Source organism: Dysidea avara, chromosome 1 (genome assembly GCF_963678975.1).
Source record: "Dysidea avara chromosome 1, odDysAvar1.4, whole genome shotgun sequence".
NCBI classification, from domain to species: Eukaryota; Metazoa; Porifera; class Demospongiae; order Dictyoceratida; family Dysideidae; genus Dysidea; species Dysidea avara.
Window position 1 is genome coordinate 62,848,603 of NC_089272.1, and position 23,304 is coordinate 62,871,906.

The 23,304-nt window shown below is 37.0% G+C and overlaps 1 protein-coding gene and 3 long non-coding RNA genes across 7 annotated transcripts in view; 1 reads left to right on the forward strand and 3 right to left on the reverse strand.

Annotated features, from left to right (window-relative positions):
- Positions 1 to 583: 583 nt before the first annotated feature.
- Positions 584 to 10,819, reverse strand: LOC136240189 (uncharacterized). 3 transcript variants are annotated; one of them, XR_010693719.1, is made up of 6 exons: positions 10,423 to 10,513; positions 9,192 to 9,279; positions 2,346 to 2,473; positions 1,536 to 1,772; positions 1,441 to 1,484; positions 584 to 775 (listed from the first exon to the last, which is right to left on the reverse strand). It is a non-coding gene; the product is annotated as an uncharacterized lncRNA (long non-coding RNA). The 3 variants fall into 3 exon arrangements; XR_010693721.1 differs by having other exon boundaries at positions 9,192 to 9,238; positions 10,423 to 10,497; XR_010693720.1 differs by lacking the exon at positions 9,192 to 9,279 and having other exon boundaries at positions 10,423 to 10,819.
- Positions 10,152 to 12,080, forward strand: LOC136240180 (uncharacterized). Of its 2 annotated transcripts, XR_010693714.1 has the most exons (8): positions 10,152 to 10,740; positions 10,794 to 10,973; positions 11,323 to 11,377; positions 11,430 to 11,491; positions 11,548 to 11,610; positions 11,668 to 11,748; positions 11,806 to 11,861; positions 11,916 to 12,080. It is a non-coding gene; the product is annotated as an uncharacterized lncRNA (long non-coding RNA). The 2 variants fall into 2 exon arrangements; XR_010693705.1 differs by lacking the exons at positions 10,152 to 10,740; positions 10,794 to 10,973 and having other exon boundaries at positions 10,980 to 11,377; positions 11,916 to 12,078.
- A 656-nt stretch (positions 12,081 to 12,736) lies between these two features.
- On the reverse strand, positions 12,737 to 15,587 carry LOC136240500 (uncharacterized). The gene is made up of 3 exons (XR_010693844.1): positions 13,445 to 15,587; positions 13,251 to 13,337; positions 12,737 to 13,051 (listed from the first exon to the last, which is right to left on the reverse strand). It is a non-coding gene; the product is annotated as an uncharacterized lncRNA (long non-coding RNA).
- Positions 15,588 to 19,060: 3,473 nt separating this feature from the next.
- Positions 19,061 to 23,304, reverse strand: part of LOC136240297 (uncharacterized) — a 73,893-nt gene continuing 69,649 nt past the window's right edge. Inside the window, exon 11 of the mRNA XM_066031245.1 lies at positions 19,061 to 19,557. Within this exon, the coding sequence (XP_065887317.1) occupies positions 19,250 to 19,557 (308 nt within the window). The 3' untranslated portion in view covers positions 19,061 to 19,249. The remainder of the gene's footprint in view (positions 19,558 to 23,304) is intronic.

The window sequence follows — 23,304 nt, forward strand, 5'->3', positions numbered from 1 at the left end:
GTACCATATGCGTATTATGCCTTTTCTCAGCCTTGCCATCACCTATAGCTACGATGGGCTGTCTTTACAAGCATTTCTAGCTGAGCAAACTTAGAACACAACACAATAATCTGCTTACTACTGAGCTGTAACTATACACAGTAAATTCGGAAGTGTGAAATTCACACCATAAAGTATGATTATCACACTAAATGCCTTTTATACCGTAGGTATGAAAGCCATTTTCGTACCAAATCCCTAAGTATGATCTGGAGGAAGTATGAACCTCACACGAGCATCTGTATACTTCTGTATTTATCCGTGATATTTGCACAGTTTGTTAGCACGTGATGGTTATACTGAGTCCCATTCGAGTTACTGCCGTGTACACGTCGCCGTTCAGTGCCATGGACTTTTGTGACGTTTAATCTTCGTACAACTAGTACGACAGTGAGTTTAGCATGCTTATATACCGTTGAACTGCAGAAAGAAAATCGTCTTTTTGCTATAGCCACTTATTTGTTTGCGCAAGACGTTGGCAAGGCCCTAAAATCGCATCACCCACCATGCCCATGCGTATATAATGCAGCTAGCTAGCTTTCTTAAGACAACATTACAGTATTTACCGTTAGAAATGCACCTATGCATGTACCCCGTACTGGTAAACATGCACGTGATGATTAATGGATAAACACACACAGAAACATGATCAATTATTTTAACAATTACAAAATTCTTGTTGACGTGGTTGAGAGGCACAGTAGTTCATTGTTGACACAAACCGATAATTCTGGCACTGCAAAAAAATGAATACATAACATTCTAGTACACTTACTATTAGCACGCAACATGTACACAGATAGAGACTGTACGCACAAAATCACACACAAAAGTCTTTGGCTATATCACAGTTGTGCCTACCCAGAGAGACACCTGCGCACTCCTCAGGTGCTGGCAATTCCTTTTGTGGCAAATAACCCATACTACTATATGTCTTGCAGGTGAAGACGTGGGCACCCTAAGCTACACTTCAACCACCACCAATTAAGTGAGATGTGGGTAATTGGTATGCGCTACACACTCAACCCAATAACACATCCTACAGTACATTTTCCACATTATATTTATTAAACACCAACTAATACAAAACTACGAGCTCTAATTGTTAGGATAGACTACTACTTGTTAATGTTATACTTTCACATTCCAACAGTCACACACACAAGTGACTTGCACACACATCATTTGGTGGCCTAAATTTTGAGTGCTTGTTAAAATAAGATGCATGCATTCCACCCAAGCATTTTTCTCTCTTGAACGTAGTCATTTAGCACTAAACACTGAATATAAATATATGAGCAGTCTTCCATCCCTTCGTACAACATGACTTATAATTAATTTAAGCAGTATAACATCACACTGTAAAGCATGATTTTAGTGCACACACACAAACGCACACACTTTTCCATTCCAGTCATTCTCCACACTACAAAGGACAGCCGAGCCTAAAAATATGGTGAAAAAATACACAATACCATTTCTATCAACTTTCTTACCTGATCAGAATTGAGACTTCTTATTTGATCAGGATCAGGATTGAGAATTCTTCACACAGGAATCTTGGCAACAGGGGTAGTATGCAAGTAGAATAGTCAAACACACAACGGCTTGACCCTCTGTATAATAGTGTTCCTCTTTTAGTCACCTTGTCCAGGAAACCTCAACAACGTAGCTCCCACAACGTACACAGAATTGTCGTCTTTTGCATTACAGCGTAGGGTATCATCCAAGTCCTGTAGAGAACAATAGTACATGTACACCCCTGTATGTTAACATACTGTACACTCATGAGCAAGGGCCAATGAGTTTGGATAATAGAGGAACCACTGTATTAGGATGTGAACAAAACCGTCCACTATAACAAGCACACATCACTATACAAAACCATAATATACTTGCACTACACTGTACTGTAGTTTGGTTTTCCTCAGAGGTCACAATTTAATCCTCTGATGTGGAATTTGGAAGTAATTCTGACTGTAAGATTGGTAACTGAAACCTATAACTGGCTACTCTATTAGAGTTATTGCAGTGACTGCTCTAGAGTACTGCACTGACTGCTCTATTAGAGTATCTCAATCCTCTGCCAAATTCAAAGTGGCTAAAAGGTAATCCAGCCAAAACCGGAGCAGCTGGACCCCTTGCTATGGCCCTGTTAATCAGGACTTAATTAAATATACATTTAATTGTGTAGATGCTTATCACACATACATACAGACAATAAGAACCCTTACACTTTGTCCAGTAATGTTTCTCACTGACTGACTGACTGCACACTCACTCACACTGCACACTGAGAGACTTACCATCAAGTTTTACATTGTTTAATGGTTTCCCCATAAGCAGCTGGCCCACCACCAGGTATAGACTTCTTATGAAAACCAATAAATTGTCCTTCACTCTTCAGCAAACAATATCTTGGCTTCCAGTTCACCTGAAAGGAAATGAAGTACATTTCGAATAATTAATGAAACTGACAAATGTCGTAGTAATAATACTAAGGTTGAACAGCTTGTGAATTCATGAGCTGCTCACCAGAAGAACAAGCATGCGTCCACCCTTGAAGCTCATGACATGGATCTAAATGTGCCTTGCTTCATGAATTATTTCATGATAAGTATATATCACAGTGAATCTCACCAAGAGTTCATAATATATATACTGAGGAGAGTATCCTACTCTCATATACCCCTGTAGAAGGGCATATCGTGAAGTTATGATGTAACACTTCTGAGTTCGCCCATTTTTCTTTGTATAATTAATGATGTCATTAGTTGAACATGGTATCGATTGAACGCGTGCCTAACAACGTCGCTAGCAACCAAATTAACTCCATTTCTCACCAAACTACAATCGTTCCTTCATGGGTTAAGACCGCTTCGTAGGCGTTTCTTGCTAGGCCATTTGCAAATACAGCTATCCTGAGTGTCGCGAGTGTGAAATGGTGCTAACGATTCCTGTACTTTTACGGCTGCTCGTACATCACAAACCACAGCATCTTGTCATTACATCATTTTCATTACATCATAACTTCACGATACGCCCTTCTACAGGGGTATATGAGAGTAGGATACTCTTCTCAGTATATATATATTATGAACTCTTGATCTCACTTAACATAAGCTTCAGCTTGATATGGAAATACCGTAATATTATTTAGATAACGGATAATATTTATAATTTTTCAATACCGTCCAGCACTAGCTACTGTGTATATAAATGAATGGGCTTCATTTATCCAATTTATCCAATTTTTCCATTATCTATACTTACAGTAGGGTCTGATGAGTTCGGATACCTGTAATTAGAGGGACCATTGTATTTCAAATGCACTAGAAATTCTTGAGGAAGGAGAAAACATACTTTACATTTATTTTAACCTGTTCACTTTTGAGGTGCATTAATTAGAGTTATCCAGTTTCCCCATGACACCCACTGAAGTTCTCACGTAAATGATCAGACAAGACAAATGGAATTTCTCAGTGAATAGTAAGAAGATAAATTTACAATGAAAATAAATTAAGGGCATAGACATGTGAGTGAAGCGTAAGCTTCGTTCTTGGTCAACAATAGCAACTGAGCATAATCAGGCATCAAAGCTGGAACCATTTAATACCAGACTGATGCTCCAGCCAACTGACTTTTATATGCTGCCTCACACAGACGTACACGCACCTGCTACATAAACAAAGCAAAGCCTCTGATAATATCTGACTTGTGCTGTAAACAACGAAAGTTTGGCGTGACTTAAGTTGGCGAATCAACTTGCAAAGCAGGTTGGCAGATGAAACTTTGGTGAATTTACCACACAGCCAATAGTGAGCAATATACATAGCTAATTGATGAATAAAAGTTATATAATTAGGCAAATTTTTTCAACTCACCAAATTCGCCAAACTTAAGACACGCCAAACTTTCATCGTTTATGCCATAATGGTCTGCCATGATGTCACTACCCAATGAATTATTTCCCTATTCTCCACCTTTAGATGGTCAGAATGGGCATTACTGCAACTGAGATAACATTCTGTACAGGTAAAAACAACACTCCTTAATTGCTTAATTGTGCAACTTTTGCAGGGTTAGAAAGGGATGAAACATGCCTTAAGACACTATGAAGATGAGTTCCCTGTTTTCAGAAAAATCAAAGACATTTTAAGCTAAATAAAGATAACTCTTTACTCATTTTAATGTCACATTATATGTATGGGGTTCATTAGGTTCTTACGAAGTACTGTACGTAGCTGCAATTGAAGAAATATTTGCTTATTGTCAGGAAGAACTGTTAGATTACCAGCCATTGTATCTGTCAAGGTCATTTACTGATTTACTGTACCATCACCTTTGTTTATAAGAATTCATTATATGGATACAAATTAACAAGTTAGCATGCACAGAATTGTATAAATTATGTAATCACATTAGTGGTTGATTTCCCATTCCACACACACACACGCACACACACACACACGCATGCACGCACAGTTGGGAATTCTTTGGCGGAGAGCAAGTCTACTGACTTTTTGCGTAGAAGCTGATCATTAGATATCCAGGAAATATTTATCTTATTACAGAATAATAATGGTCACTATCCAATTCTCTCTGAGTGACAGGGTTTTGCAGATAATTAAGTTCATCTGTGACATACAGTAGTCACATCTATTTTGGACCAAGATATCTGCCCCATTGTCACATTTTTTGAGTTATACCAGGGTTTAGTCCTGGCAAAGTCTCTGAGCAATTAGGCATGCTCGCGTCTTGTGAGATTAGATTTAAAGTATTCCCTCCAATGTTGCAGTATACATGTAGTTGCAAGCTTCCTTACAGTAGTGCTTATCACTGCATTATTATTTTCTCTCAGTGTCAGTTGATGGTGCTTTTTGAAGATTTCTTATTGTATCACAGAATATATAATGTAAGAGCCTTGCTGTTGGCACGAAGCTTAATATGCCTTGATATGATATGCCTTGACATGGTTATACTGCGATATATTTTAGATACCAGTACCAGTATCGTTTATAACTTTTCTATCAGTCACTACTTTGTACATAAATAAATGGGCTTCAGTTTTTCCATTATCCAAACTTCAGTACTTAGAGCCCAATGAGTTTGGATAATAGAGGGACCACTGTACTTCAAATGCAGTAGCTATAGAACTACTGTATCTTAAGGAAGAAAAAATGTGTATACACTTAGCATTTAGCCCATTCACTTTTGGTGTGCATTAATTAGAGTTACCCAGTTCCCCCCATGGCACTGTGCTTAATACACTAAAGTTCTCACGTAAATGATCAAACAAGACAAATAGATGAATAATAAGGAGACACATTTTCAACAAATTACGGACGTAGAAGTGTGAGTGAAGCTTAAGCTTCTTGATCAACAATAGCAACTGAGCATAAAGCAGGTTGAACCATTACCGATGCTCAAGCCAATTAACTTATATACGTATGCTGCCTCACATAGATATATACACACCTGCTACATAAACAAAGCAAAGCCTCTGATAATAATAGATGACTTAACAGTAAATGACGAAGTTTGGCGCGACTTAAGTTTGGCGAATCAGCTTGTGAAGCAGGTTGGTGGATGAAAGTATGATGAATTCACCACACAGCCAATAGCGAGCAATATAAAATAGCTAATTGACGAATAAAAGTTTAATGAACTTTGCCAAACTTAAGTCACGTCAAACGTTCATCGTTTATGGTATAATGTTCTGCCATGATGTCATTATAACCAATAAATTATTTCCCTTTAGATGGTCCATAGCAACTAAATATTAGAGAATGGGTATTACTGCAACTGAGATAGCATTCTGTACAGGTAAAAAACAAACTATTTAGTTATGCAACTTTGTACTGTAGAGGGTACAAATACTATATAATTTAATGCCATTATTCCACTAATCTGTTATTCTGTATTAGTTCCCCAAAGTCAGGTGAAGGATGAAACATAATTATACAAATTAACATTATAATATCACAAGGTTGTAAACATTAAAACATATGTTGCTCATGAGCTCATGTGCTGGCATGGCTCACTGTGCCACCTGAACAATGAGCCTTATCCGAAATTACGTCACAGACATAAAAATGGCCGCTGTAGTGTGGGGACGTTCGTAAAATTTGTATGGGCGACTATGGGGAGAAAATTTTTTTAACGGCAATATTTCAGCCAAGGCGGAAGATATCAAGCTCTAACCAACAGGTATGGTGATAAATTTGCTGAAAGAATAGGAATCTAGCGTTGTTTTGAAAATCAACCGAAAATCGCTTTTACGTACTTATTGTAATGTCTTATAGCCATACCTGCTAGCTACAGTTCGATATTTTCCTTCTTGGCTGAGATATTGCAGTTTAAAAATTTTCGTCCCATAGTTGCCCATACAAATTTTACGAATGTCCCCACACTACAGCGGCCATTTTTATGTCTGTGACGTAATTTCGGATAAGGCTCATTGTAGCAACTAGTCACAAAAGGTAAGCTTGTTAATGCTAATAAGTTTTGATGGGCATTAAATATAAACAGAGACAGACACACAATTTTTTGACACAATTACAGTGACCAGGCACACGCCTTTCAGTATGTGTGCCTGGTTACAACAGAGTTTGGAGACCTTCAGTATGTGACATATATATATATATATACATACAAGTGTAATTAAAAATTTCACATTAGTTGAGTAGGCAATAACACAAGGGGATCTATACCTGCAGCTATACTAGCGGGCATTTAATTTCTACTTCAGCCTGGCAGCCTGAGCAATGACTGAAGTTGGCACTAGTGTTTGGGTGTCAGTAAGCATTCTTAGTTCATTGCTGTTTAGTCAAATAAATAGTTTCGTGCTACCTGCCTGCTCAATATCGAATAGTAAGTTTATAGTACTTACTGACACTAGCTGGAGAATCAATCTACAATACAATAGCCTCTATGACCTTGACAGATACAATGGCTGGTAATCTAACAGTTTTTGCCCATCCCTGCACACACACACACACATGCACACACAGTTGGGAGTTCTTTGGCGGAGAGCAAGTCTACTGACTTTTTGCCTAGAAGTTGGTCATTAGAGATCCAGGAGATATTTATTTATGTTATTACAGAATACTAGTGGAACACTATCCAATTCTCTCTGAGTAACAGGGTCTTGCAGATGATTAAGTCCATCTGTAGTCACATTTATTTTGGACCACAATATCTGCCCCATTGTCACATTTTTGAATTACCAGGGTTTTGTCCTGGTAAAGTCTCTGAGCAAGGCATGCTCGCGTCTTGTGAGATTAGATGCTATGAAATCAGTAGCTTTAATTTCTGATATTTCATTTTTAGTATTCCCTCCAATGTTGAAGTACAGTTGCAAGCTCACTTAGTGCTTATCACTGCTTTATTATTTTCTCTCAGTGTCAGTTCTATTAGATGGTGCTTTTTGAAGATTTCTTATTGTATGACAGAAAATATAATGTAAGAGCCTTGCTGTTGGCACGAAGCTTAATATGCCTTGATATGATATGCCTTCAGCTTGATATGGTTATACTGCGATATATTTTAGATACCTGTACCAGTATCGTCTTGTGAGATTAGATGCTATGAAATCTGTAGCTTTAATTTCTGATATTTCATTTTTAGTATTCCCTCCAATGTTGCAGTGTAGTTGCAAGTTCACTTAGTGCTTATCACTGCTTTATTATTTTTATTCGACAGAAAGTAAGAGCCTTGCTGCTGGCACAAGGTTTAAGCCCTTGTGTAGAAGGAATACATCAGACTCTGAGAGCTATACATGCAGTATCCGACAAGTTGGTAATGTGTGTTTGCACATAAGATACAATACATGGTATATGATCGTGAGCAGGAGCATATCTAATCCTATGGACAAGGGAGCATGTAACTCAGTAAACAGCGAAATTCAAACATGGCTGCCATGTACTATAATAAGTATCTTTTAAAATTTCCTAATTAGGATATTATGTAGAGGCGCATGCTCGAGTACATAACGTTTCCGCTGCAACGAAGCAAAGCTATGGAAACGAAGTTCAATGGCATGACAGAGGAATCTAGAGCACAGGCTTAGCAGGACAGTCTTTCTACAGTCACTAATCACGTAAAATCACGTGAAATTACTCCACTTGACTATTCCAAGCTCTACCTTCGACTCAATGATCTTCCTATCAAAGCAGCTTTACATAAGACGATGGAGTAACAGCCAATTTAGTGTATCCCTGCTGTGCGTAAGAATGATGTAACCAACTATATACATAGTATCACTGGACGCCATGTTGAATTTCACCCTAGTATTGGTAGTGTATGGAGTTACAGTGTACATGTACAGTACATGCTCCCTTGTCCATAGGATTCAATGAGCTCCTGTTGTGAGTACCTTTTGCAAAACAATTTCACTAAATCAGGCGTGCACCCACAGCTGGCCTTTGGCTGACTGTGGGTACCACCTAAACCATTCACCTACAAAAGGCAAACAAATCATTTCAACACACCCTTTCTATCAGATAGCTCCTCACAAAGTAATGTAATTGAACAGTATTTTTGAATAAATCTTTAATATAAACAATTTTGTAGATGAGGTACGTAATTGAAAGTATGAATTGACAATTTGCTGTTATTGTGTCCTACCAATATACATACAGCTGTATGAAACAGAGCAGAATGCACTGAGACAACTTAATACATACACAAGAAGCACACTGGTAGGATTAGTTCTACTACATTATATTCTACGTCATACTTTTTGATTAATTATGCTGTTTGAGTGTGGCTGTTTTCATAACATTTCTTACATTACTGTACTACACTGTATTAGTGAAATTACAGGTATCTGTATAACTGAACTGTATGAGCAAATATAACACTTTGCGTGGGAGTATCAAAGTGTTGAAGAGTGCTTTACTAGTTTTTAAAAATACATGTACTGTAGCAAAGGCCACAAGGCACCTGCAAAACTGAAGCAAAATCAGGCAGTGAAATTATTGTATAGCACGACTCTAATAAATTTAAGCAGTCTCCATTCACACCGTACAGCATGATTCTAAGCAATTACTTGTGTGTAACAGTTGCTATCAGGTAAAGCTCATATTGGTGGTATAGAAAAGTGCATTGCACATGCACCCACACACACTACACACACATACTCAACTCACATATATATATCAGCCCATTCACCAGAAGCTGTTTCTTGTGAACAACTCTTGTAAGTAAACATGTATCAATTTAGTATCTAGCAAATACCTAAAATCAAGAGTTCATAATATATATACTAAGGAGAGTATCCTACTCTCATATACCCCTGTAGAAAGACGTATCGTGAAGTTATGATGTAACACTTCTGAGTTCGCCCGTTTTTCTTTGTATAATTAACGATGTCATTAGTTGAACATGGTATCGATTGAACGCGTGCCTACCAACGTCGCTAGCAACCAAATTAACTCCAGCTCTAAGCGTTTCTCACCCAACTACAATCGTTCCTTCATGGGTTAAGACCGCTTCGTAGGCGTTTCTTACTAGGCCATTCGCGAATACGGCTATCCTGAGCGTCGCAAGTGTGAAACGGTGCTAACGATTCTTGCACTTTTACGGCTTCCTGTACGTCACAAACCACAACATCTTGTCGTTACGTCATAACTTCACGATACGCCTTTCTACAGGGGTATATGAGAGTAGGATACTCTCCTTAGTATATATATTATGAACTCTTGCTAAAATGTATTGGTATCAGATTGACTAGTAGTAAGTGATATCAATACATCACTAACGCAACACAATACACACAGATGCACAATGCAAAGCAAAGCATTTGACTATACCATAATGCAGTCATGCCTACCCAGTGAAATAGCACTTTCAGTTGACCTGTGTTACTAAACGCCTGGAATGGGTTGTGTTGTAACAACTTAATGAAGGTCTACCTTTTGACTGGCTAGTTTCTAAACTTAATAAAGCACGGGAAAACCATGTGTAGTAAGCTGTTTATCCAGTGCTACTACTGTCGCAGGCAATTTACCCTGCCTCTTCGAAATTCATTATTGCTATAATTGATAATTTTCAAAATTCATGCTCCACACAACAGCTTTTGGAGGTAAGAATATAGTGGAAATGTTCAGTAGTAAGCTAAGAGCATCATTGAAATACAGTGAACTTGGTTGTGATTCTAAATAATATAAGTTCACTGGTAGATGCTATGCAATCACGTGAGTATAATGAATAAAATGTTGAGATAACAGCATAATGAATAAAACCATGCGGAAGAGTATTTGCAGCAGGCGAAACAATGAATCTGCTTAGAGTGGAAATAAATTAAATACACTACGATCTGGGACTATTATAAAAAGGAAAAGATTCGTACGCACGCAATTCATTACAATACACTCATACCCGTCTTATTTATCGCCGTATCTAGTAGTAACTTCCTCCTTCAGTGTTCGTATTTTAAATTCCATGTCACACCTGATTTTTTTTTCTGGCGACTTCCCGAAATTTTCAAACAAAAAAACGGGAAGTCTTAGAGTTGTAACCTTGGTAACAGTTTAGTAGGTTTTCTGCTGAGTTTCAACTTTAGTCTCTCTAGCTTTTAGCCACTCTGGCTCTTAGTTATGCGGAAACTATTGGTGTTTATTGTACCACACGCCATGAGCAGTAGTCAGAATCCGTCTCGGGTCATGCGGGTACTGAGACCTGCCGGAGGAAGTGCAGGTGCGTGCGTAATTTTAGAGAACTTAATTTGTGTATTGGTACTTGACCTACAGGCTCAGATAATTAAGTGGAACTCCAAGGAGCTCAACTCGTTCTTCTGTATCGACTGTGGAGCCACAACTTAATAAAATAGCCAGCCGCTATTTCTCAGTTTCCGCGACCAAATTGCAAAAGAATGTGGTGTGGCTGTACGAGACTAGCAGTGATGCAGTCGCATTAGTTTAATGGCTACAGTATGCAAATTTTATTTACAGTGGAACCTCAGTTATTAGGATTTTCGGTTAACCGAACTACGGAAATGACTGCTCTATTAGAGTAGTGACTGTTCTATTAGGATATTTGAAAGTACTGATATTTAAAAATGCTATTTTAAGGTTATTTATACGCAGTTTCAGATATATGGACTTTTCAGACTTATGGATTACCCCTGGTCCCAAGGGGTTCGGATAACTGAGGTTCCACTGTGTGTTTATGACATTTTCTTTAGGCATGTCACCAAACCTGACAAATGATCAGTGGAATTGGATCCAATGTTGGCTATAATGTACGTTTAATTTTATTTATACTCTGTTATCACTATAGAGATGTCACTGAACCTGACAACCAATACTGACCATCTAGAGTCTTGGTGATGGCTGTACGTTTATAAATTTCATTAGTTTGTGTTCATTATACTATTGTTTTCCTAGAGACATCACCAAAGCAAACAACCAATGCAGTCTGTCTAGACTCCTGCAATGATGACTACAATGTACGTTTATAAATTTCATCAGTTTGTGTTTATTATACTCTGCTTTTCCTATATAGAGATGTCACCAAACCAGACAACCAATGATGCTGACTGCGTAGAGTCCCACTGACGGTTACAATGTACGTTTATAAATTTCATTAGTTTGTGTGTTCATTGCTATGTTTTTCCTATTATAGAGGTGTACAATCAATGCTGACCATCTACAGTCCCACTGCATGCCAGTGCTTACCATCTAGAGTTCCACTGATGTCTACAATGTACGTTTATAAATTTCATTACTGAGTTTGTGTATTCATTATGTTTTTCCTATATAGAAAGATGTCGCCACAACGGACCACAACCGATGCAAGTCCTGCACTGATGGTTGAATGTACGTTTTATAAATTTCATTAGTTTGTTTGTTCATTGTATGTTTTTCTTATAGAAATGTCACCATCCTGATAGGGACGTCTTGCCAGAACTTGACAACCAAAACTGCATGGGCATCTGCTGTCAAATGGCATTGATATCCTATAAGAAGAAACAGTGATTTTAACTGTGTTAACAATGCTGCATTAAATGCAATTGAAATGTATTTTAACTGTGTTAACAATGCTGCATTAAATGCAATTGAAATGTATTTGAAATACAATTAAAATACAAACGATATTATAAATATGTTGGAGTGTGAAGGTCATACCATCAGGCCTGCCAACCTGGAAAGTAAAAAAATCTTGAGATTTCTGTACCTTTATTGTAGTATTGCAGTGTGTAGTAAAAAAAAACTGGTAGATGCTATGCTGAGACCAAAAAAAAAAAAAAAAAAAAAAAAAAAAAAAAAAGGTCTCAACTTTGCCTCAAAAACCGTGAGATTCGATCTGCTGCCCTTGAGCAGGGTAGTGAAACCGTGAGACTCACGGTAAACCCGTGAGAGTTGGCAGGCCTGTACCATTGAAGTGTGAGGGTCACACCTTGGGTGTGAGTATCACACTTGGATTTGGTATGTCCCCTGTGGCAGAGATTTCACACCGGTTTCAGTGTGATATTCACACTTCCAAATTTACTGTGTATAAATTTATTCATCAGCACACACATGCATTTTATCCTTGCCATGCATGCCCATGTATTTCCCACTATAGTCCTATACTAATGTACCTAAATCTATGTACATGATCTCACTTTGTCTGCAGAACTTTACATAAATGGCACTGTGCATGTATATATGCTACTTTATACAGTAGCTATCAGAAGCATGCAGATGGTATATTTATACTCAATTATAAGTGTGGATAACTGATAATTTACAACAGAATTGGGTAAATAAGCAAGGAGAGCAATTACAACATGCATGGTAGCTAGTAAGTTCTAACTGAATTATACATATATGCATATACTGCTTGTGCAAAGCTAATAACTGGAAAAATGAACTTCGTAAGTGTCATCAGTTGTGCAACATGGCTCCTCACTGTATTTGCATTTTTATATACTATGTACACTCTTCTTCTTTTGAAGATCCAATTTCTTGTTTACGTACTTTTCTTGTTTATACATACTGTAAATAGTATATTCATCACACTGGACCTACAGCACAAATTAATGTGGATGTTGTTAACTTTAAGGAGTACATTCAGATAAGAGTAGCTAAATACATTGTCTTCCCATCCACAAGCATGACAGTAAGTAGCGAGTAGCTATACAACACACTTAACAATAATAAAACAATGCTACTTAATATACATTCATTACTGAACTATACATTAGAACTCATATATAAACTCACCATAAAATCTCTGCCATGTTATGTTTTCCTATACTTCATCTCAGCAGGCAATGCACATGCCTCATTCAATAGCAAAGATTCAGCGAACTACAGTTTTAAAAAAATTATTGCACAATTAATTACTATGCATGTCTAATATTGCTATATGCTACAGCCATGCAGATTTACATTAATTTGCAAACTAAAAACGTTACTTTCTCTAGAGTTATATCTCTTTGCTACCTCCCTCAATGTTATTGTATCAGCATTCTCCAGGTCTTCCTCTGTTTGAGCAATCATTATACATTGTACTTCTCGAGCTCATCTGATTAAAATTGTCTGTTCAACACACCTTTAGTGCCACCAGGCATAAATATCCATTTTTAAGTGGAAGCTAGTGTACTAACAAATTAAAGGTAAACAATAGATTATATGTAGCAACAATAAAATAAAATATTTAATGAAATAATATATATATGCCTGAAAAAATTGGCTCCATTTGCCAATGGATGCAAATTATTTAATATGGTTGCTATGTTGTAACCAATCAGAATGCAGTATATGGATAATTATATCAAAATCTTATGTTTATATTTAGTTACAATGCTACCTCTACTGGCTTAGCGTTTATATAACTATGCATTCCAGTTATATTCATTGAAAAATCGTGAATATCAATATGCTGGCACAATTCTACAGCCTAAAAGAAATCAATGTCTTTTGTCCTAAATAATGCTTTAGAAGATCAAACTTCAAATTTCAGTTTCTGAGTAAGACAAGGAGCATACTGCTCTTGTTTTATGTTGAAGGGATAATTGGGCACCTTTAAACCCAAACACATTTTTACAAAGTTCATATATACAAGTATAGAAAAACCCCTATAGTAGAGTTTTGGGTAATATTGCTCTATATAGCTTTTAATTATTGTACTAATCTTTGACTATCTTCAGGAGTATTTGTAAACACATAAATATTATGTGTGGGTATTGTTCTAATTGTAGGGATGTGTAGGCAGACCATTTATAGGCAAAATGACAGACTATTGTATATAATATTATTAATCAATAACTGAAAGTACACAATAACAACTAACTCTTACAACTACAGTACATAATATTAATGTTACAGGTATGCATAAATTACATCATGTCACATCATTACATTACATCATTAACTCTATTATAGATATGGAGGAGTAGCATTTGTAATAATGGCCTAGTTTTTGAATTTTCATTGTATCAACAATGGATCATGAATCCAATAAGAAGCAATATATGTGTAGCAATTGCAGCCACAATGTACTGTGTGGAAGAAGAAACAAAAATTAAAATTTACCATACGTTGTCAGTGTGTGCAGTTGCTATGCAACAGCTAGATAATTTGTGACTAGATTTGCAAAAAGGTACCTTTTTCACAGACAAAATTTGACCCATGTATATTTTGAAATTCGGGGTTTCATAAGTTTTTGAACATACCTTATAATTGCCTGCATGCAACTATCCATGAGTGCGTGTACAGTAGCTACTAGTATCTATCTGCATTTTGATACTAAGAGCAAGTTTATCAGTGTAAGGAGTCAAGTGTTACATCATTTTGTTTGCTGGTATGTAAAATGTATGGAAAAGGTACCTTTTCACAAATCTGGTCATTTTAACTCAACTATTCTAAAGAACGCATACAGTATACCAGCTTGTGTACTTTCAAATCAATTACGCTGTGGATAAATGAAGTCATTTATTATAAAAATGCAAGATGGAAATCCATGACAAATAAGGCGGACGAGGCAATAAATCAATATGTACAAAAGTCAGAAGACATCAAGAAAATAATCCACAGGTGCTTACATAAACCATCATAATTATATGGGTGATGGCTCTATTGCATGTATTTTGTGGAACTGTCAGATACTTTGATGAAATGAAATGTTAAACAGACAACGAGATACATTGTTATAGATTATACACCAACAACTATGTATAAATCAAGACATATTATATTTAATCCCCTTCCTTTGATTTATACTTTTCAGACTTATACTATATGTAGCTAGGTGTTATCATGTTTTTCGTAAAGCTTCTAACCCAGCTGATTGACCTTTATTAGTTTTGACAATGTAGAATTCCATCAGATCCTACCAGATCAGCAGGACTTAACACAATTCAAGACTGGATCTGCCAACAGTGTGATGAATTCATGATTGTTTTTATCATATATTGTCCTAAATCAAGATGTCAGTTTCATCACTTATATATATATATATATAGTCATGCGAGATATCATGTTATTCTTTTATTTTAAGGAATGCTTTATTTTAAATAGGTTTGCATCATGCAGTAAAGTAAATTATATCTTAATCACAGTAAAGCTAAATTGATCTTAGTTCTAGAGAATAGAATAGCTATAATCAGATCAACTTACCCTGCCATTCACTAGAATTGACACATATAAATTCAGCTTCTTTCCTTCCACTGCTATATGGAACAACTTGCAACCAGAGACTTTTGAAGCTTCATCTATCACCGTGTTTAACAACCTTCTTATAAATGAACTATAAAATCGTAATTAGTTAGCTATATATTTTGATTTGTATATATTGCATTTATACTCGCTGTGCGAGGTCTTGCAATTATATAATAATAATAAAATATATGATTGCTCTATTGAGTATCTCGATCTTCACTGAACAGAAAGACTAGCTCCTCCCCCCTCCCTCTTCCCCGAACAGAAATGAAAGCAGAGTGTCATCAGGCGTATAGTCAATAGGTACGGTAGTGCAAAAACCTTCTGCTTAATATTATACGCATACCAGGTTAGCTATACTCAGATGGTACGATTTTCCGTACCATACGCGTATGGTTGTACCAAGAGTTCATAATACAAGTAAGGGAGAGAGTATCTAACTGGAATACATCCAGGAAAATCACTGAGTCAAGTAACACATTAAGCCTGTTCACAGAATAAAGCCTTGACCTTATCAATACCAATAAGCACCAACCAACAGTTCTCTATTACCAGAAGTAGTGTTAATTTGATCAAAGGTAAGCTTAACACAGTGATTTTGTACAGGCTATATTGGAAGCTGGATACTCTCTCCTTTACTTAGCTATACAATGGCGGATCCAGGATGGGGCATTTGGGGCAAATGCCCCCCCCCCCCCCCACTCACCTTGTGGAGGAGCCATATTTCTGATTAAAACACTAAACTTTATGCCAGGCAAGATCAGCTTATTAAACTCACGAAATATACACAATTTATTACGAATTCTCCTGCTACTAAAGCGAACCAAAGTCAAACTAACTATGAAATGCGTCACTCAGCACCTTTGTGCATACTAAGCGCCTCTAAAATAATTATCGTGTTGTTTAAGAAAGACTTCACAGCCTTCTGCAAAGGCCAAAATGGTAAAAAAGCAACAGTGAGATACTACTAAGAGGTGTATTATTTGCTGCTCCAAAAATGCAGCAATTAACAAGATGATCTGGCCTATAAACGTGACTACCTACAAGTGACTTGCCCGTTTGTGCCCCTCCCCTTGCCAGGTCCTGGATCCGCCCCTGCTATATTATGAACTCTTGGTTGTACCATACGCGTATACGCATATGGTATGTACCATACGCGTATGGTACAAAATGCGCATATGGTATAGAACATCAGTACTTGTGTTTTAGGTCATACAGGGCAGCCGTTCCTAGCGACAGTTTGTCTACTGGACATACCATAGACTCGACAGAGGAATTCGTAAAGTTATCCCATCTTGTGTTGTGTTAGCCAAACGCAAGGAATTTCCTGAACCAAGTAATATTTACACTGCAATGGTTTTAAATTAGCAGATTTATAATGTTGCATGTAGTATAAAAAAATTATGACTCGAAGAGATAAATATTATTATTGAGATGTTTGTTCATGTAATGGTTGTTTGGGGAAACCTGCACATGTTAAGAAACATCACACACATACAGTATAGTTAATGAATACCTAATTGTGTGGTTGCTTGCTTATGTTGGTTGTTGTAATTGTGGTCAAGAATAGCAAGTTCCATCATACCAAAAATGCTGCCGCTTAGGACAGTATTTTAGGAGTAAGGAAAGGAAAACCTCCAACGAGCCAGTATGATGGAAGTTTTAATGTCCCACAGCAGTGTATCCTGTAGTACTACCTTGCGTAAAGTATTGTGTGCAACACTGGATCTCATTGTGTGCAACACTTCCGGGTCGCACGCAGCCATTTCTTACTGCGCTCCTCTTCTGGAGACCTTGTTGGATGCACACATTTTGGGAACAATGCATTAGGGTCATTGTCCCACTCGTGGACTTTGGGTATGTGGTGTACAATAGATTTCCATTTGTCCACGAGCAACTGTGCATCACCATTACATGTTTGCGCAGACCACCACAGGTGGTTAGAAATTGACTGGATCCATGGGAGGAGTTGACCACTATGCTTTGTCTTGGCCTTCTTACATAACTTCTGTGACACTTTTAGCCAAGTGCCACACATATTGATGGTCTATGTAATCAGTTCTCATCAGGAACACTACACCAGTGTGTCTGTCTGTAGCTATAGTAGCATGATAGAAACACTGAAGAGCATAACTATAATAGGCAAAAATTTTGTGAAAGCATTTAGGACAAATTTTGAGCATATTTGACTCAGGCCATCCACAATAGTGAACATTTAAACATTGTCTTCAGGAGTTCAGTCATCCAATGTGACAATTATGCAGCATCATGAGAATAGGTGTATAATATTATACCTATCTAGCTGTAAAGCCACAGGGCAGCCATTCAACACATAGTGGCAGGTGGGCTTGCAGAGAGAGAACGAGTTACTCCAGTTTTGAAAATGCCAGCAACATACATAGATTGAATGATATGGGATTGGCAGAGTATCTCCTCTAACACAAATGATCATGAGAGCTGGTGGAGATGAAATCCTAATAGCATATCACAGCTGTGGTTCAGCTTCCAGGGTAGCACTAATTTTCAAATCTGCACTGCACAGAGAGGGTGTCCAGCTACACAAATAAATTATTCCTTATATTAATTAGGACAAAAATAATTATGATAGCAGACTGTAGCCTACTATCAACATCGTAAGTCAAATTTTAATCAGTGGAGAATTTTGTTTTGAAAAATAGGCTGATAGGAAAGATTTAATACATGCACATACATGTAACTTTGACTTTATATTATATTATTCTGTGGTGCAGGTTGATGGCATTTTAGTCTGAATTACAGCAATACATAGCCACATCACAATTTAAAAAATAGCCTTAATTTGGCCATGACTTTTTTTTATCCTCTAGGGCCTGAAGCCTGTTACATATTGACCATTAGCAGTTTACACAGTATGGAGAATGATTTTTAATGGTCAGTAAACACTGATCCAGCTGTGTGAAGCTTTCTTACACAAGAGAGCGAGATAGAGCTGCTTATGAGAATTTGCATCCTTCGTACTGTTCTAAACTATAGTTACAAGCTAGGATTGGGATTATCATGTCTATAAGTCATGCAGTTTTTGAAAAGTCATTATTTGTTTCCATATATATTATTTTCAGTTATTATAGCATAACAATCCTCAAGTATTAGCTACATGATCATAAGCCAATTTGCTAAAACCAGTCACTGTTTCATTGATATACTGTGACATCATATACGTATACAGACACACACCAGAACCTTTAGCTGACTACTATGCACATTTTGGGGATATCATTTTCTTTAGATTTAAATTCTTCCTCTATCCTCTCTATTATTCTCCTACCTCCATTGTAATAAAGTTAATACAAATGTCACACATATGTGCATGCATTGTTTCAGATTTCATAAACTCCATAAAAATTTAGGGTATAACATCACCTTGCCAAATGGACTGGCTTGACATGTGTAACAATATTGTGCAAATAATATGTATGGTATGACTGTATAGTTATAAGTGACATTACATCATCTCTAATACGATTACTTCCTAAGTTAAGGACTTGCAGGGTACAATTTACATGCAACAGTTAGCTTAAATACTACTTCATGGCCATAGAGAGTCTAGGATGCAATAATTGGTTTAGCAATTCTGCCAAATCCTTTTCACCAACACTGCGACTCTTTAGTGCAGAGATCACATCATTCCAAGTTCCACCATTTTTCTCATCCAACCATGCCTGGAACATCTTCCTACAAGCTCTGTCACTCTTTATTTTTGAGTCCTCAATCTTATCCAAGGTGACCACACTGACACCCAACTGGAGGCCCAGGTTGTACCACTTCTTACACACAGATGTAGAGCTGCCCACATGTTCTACAAGTTCTGCAAGCTCAGGAGGAGAAGTACCTGTAAGGTGTATACCACTGCATTATGTCAGATACTAAGTGAATAGCTATTTATGATGTGAAAAGTAGTGGTCTAGTGAACATTAATCAAATGATAGCTAAAAGTAGTGAAACAATAGACATGGTCATAGCATGTGGAAAATATCCCTCTGATTTGTAGTAGTAATTGTGGTGTACAATTGAATCTGTTAATTGTTTCACCACTTTTTAGTGCAGACACTTATATCTTTGTAAACATTCTCACAACTGCTGGCTATGGGTGCACGTATGGCACACCATTTATAACAAAATATATTCTGCTAAATTGGGCCCAATTTAAGCAAATCCAGCTCAATTTAAGACTATCCCGCTCTAGTCAAGAGCTGCAATTAATGTCCTTTGTGCTTATCTAGGGCCTAATTTAAGTGCCTTTTCTTGTTTAGTTTCACCCTCTTTTAACTACAGTTGTAGGAAAATGGGAACAACCAATTCAAAATTCCTGAAGAAGGTGATTATATCAATATACAGGCTAAATTTTATAACACAATGTTTCTTTGCAGCGTTGTTGAATCCTTCCATTAAAAATGATTGAAACAGTCAAATAGAACTGTTACTTGTGTTAAAATACTTTAATAGAGAATGCATCCCTGTCCCATCAAGGACCTGCATTGAAAGCGCTTGTGGTACACTTGAGCATTGTTCCGAATTATTATTTTGATGAGATACCCTAATAAAGCAGTCAGGCAATATAAACTACTCTAATACAACAGTCACTTAGCTGCAGTGGAAATCCCTTTCAAAAAATTCTTGTGTATGCCCCATGATTATCCGAACACTTGTTTGACAATTCAATCCCAAATGTGTTCTGATAAGTGCATTTGTTGGATAAGTGAATCCCATACAAAGCTCTGTTCAACTACTCTAATAGAACATACAATTCTTTACACATACAGTACCAAAATACTCTAATAGAACAGCCATTTGTACTATTTAGATATCGTATTTGATCAGTTGATAACTGTGGCTCGTATAACAGCCACCCCAGATAGTAGCCACTCCACAGTCTAGAATTATTTAATAAGAGCCTCAGAAAAGAGCCATGGGCCTGTATTTGAACATTCTGTTGCAAGTGTTGATAAGACACATTTGAGGCAAGGGAGTTGTTTTAAGGCAGGAAATAGCATTTTTGAGAGAAGTTAGAATGAATGACAGTAATGACAGATGATTAAACAAGGTCAGTCACTCATGAATCCATATAAACACTGCGGGCTGCTGCCACACAAGCCCATAGTAGCTGCCCTCTGATAGTAGCCACCTTCGCATAGTAGCCGCAGAGTTTTACTTTGTGAAAGTTATATAGCAGCTGTGGCTATTAATCAGTCAAATATGGTAATCGAAATCTAAGCAATTAAGAACCTACTGTAAAACTATATTGACCTGCTGCTTGCAAATCGATATCTTAGCACTAGAGGTAATACAAAAGAAAGAACAAAGTGTAAGTTCATACATAGTGCATGGTACATTCTGTGGTGTGTCAAAAAACTAAATATCAGGTCAAAACATGTACAATGTGTAACCATGAGAAATTATAGCCCATAGTGTTAGTTACTCTTGCCTGAAGGCAACAGTTACTAAGTTGACAAGTTAGCTGTAAAATAAAATTCTAAGGATATGGTAAGCAAGCATTCCTTGAACTCAACAAAACCACAAAGCAATACGCAGACCTTCCAATTCACCCGCATTGTGTGAGTGACACCCACCATTTAAGGCTTTTCACCCGCTCACCCGCATAAATGTATTCATCACCCGCATAAAAATAATTTCCAGCCAGAAATCGCTAATGCTTTCACTTACACAATCAGGATCTGAATTGGCATCACGTGAAACACAATTAATATGATTGTGGGTTTAAATTAAATCACGTGAGAGGATTTTAAAATAGTATGCTGATGGTGGGAGTTTATTGGCGATGATATTCAACCATTTCATTGGATCAACGTTAGTTCACAGATGATTATTCTACTATTCTGAGTTGATATAATGATATTATAACGTATGAGCACTAAATTTGGCAGGCATTGATTAAGAAAGTACAGTTATGAGTCTTAATAGAGTCTCCAGAGTGCATTGCATAAAAGGAATACTACCTGTAGAGGAGTTAAAAGACGATTCAGTGTGTAAAGCATAAAAGGACTACTACCTGTTGAGTTAAAAGACGATTCAGACTTTTACATCACGTGATATGGAACGGGATTGTCACGGAGGATAGCAGATGGGTAAAATGATTGTAGCTCAGTCATGCAGTAGTAAATAAGCTGTAGATAACAGCAGTGTATAGGTTTAGCTAGGGGCAATGCACTTTGACAACCAATTTGTGTATGAATACTTGTTTTCAGCACTCATGAATGTGGGCTCTGCATACACTTGGCTATAGTTACAGGTAACTGAGGGTTAATTCACCCGCACAAAATATTTCCAAGGTTGGAAAGTCTGAATACGATCCCATTAATTACTTTGGAAGGTGACAACAGGTTTTTGTAATTGAATTCGTCGCCTTTGCGATTGAATTCGTCCCGTTTGCAATTGAATTCATCGGTTTTGCAGTTGAATTAGTCGGTTTTGCAATAGAATTCGTCGTGTTTGCATTACAATTTGTCATTAACAAAACGGCTCCATGAAACCAACCCGTTCATTAAGAGATGAACTATTTATGCCTTGGAGAGTTACACTTGAGACACTAGAAGATAATTGAAGCTGGTAGTACGCGAAGTTGATAGCTGTCTGACAAGTTAATTAACTTGCTTGCGAGTGACCACACCCATCATGAATGGCGTAGTAGAGTTTGGAATGCTGCTGGATAGGCTGTAGAGGAAGAATTATTGCCTTATAAAGAGTTGTTTACTACTGCTGTACTTGAACAAGTTCTTGTAGCAGCTGCTACACCATGTTTTTGTGTTTGCTCCAGCTGCCATACGAATTTAACTGCAAAAGCAACGAATTCAATTGCAAAACCGACAAATTCAATCGCAAACAGGACGAATCCAATTGCAAAACCGACGAATTCAATTGCAAACGGGACAAATTCAATTGCAAAAGCGGCAAACTCAATTGCAAAGTCGCTAAATTCAATTGCAAAAACCTGTAATATACACACGCCTTCACTGAAATCACTATAACCTGACACCTCTGTAATTCAGAATATGTCTATACAGTAGAGCCTCAATTATCCGAATCCCAATTATCCGAACAGTATAACCGACTGCTCTATTAAAGTATTTCGTCATTAGGTGAATGTTCTATTAGAGTAGTTGACTGGAATTCTGTATATAAATGAACAGGGCTGAGCGATTGTGAGATTTTGCTACTTTCACAATTGTAGGATGCAACATATGTATCACCATTGTGATAACGAACACGATGCTATAACTCACATGCATCAGCAATGTGTATGTACAACTTTGTATGAATTATTTCATATACCATGAAATTGTGTACAACTATTCAACACAATTAAGGCCATAGGCAGCTACAGTTTAATACAAAATAAACAATGGTATCCTTAGAAATTCATCAGTTTATACAGGTAAGGTTTAAATGATGTAGTAAGATTTGATGTCCATCAGGCTGTTTGCTAGATCGTGTACTTCCTTCCACAACAGTATGTGTCACCATTATTTTTTAATTTACCAATATACATTTGTATATGATGTCACAACATCACGATTATTTATAATACATATCAACATCACGATGTTCAGAGACAATCACA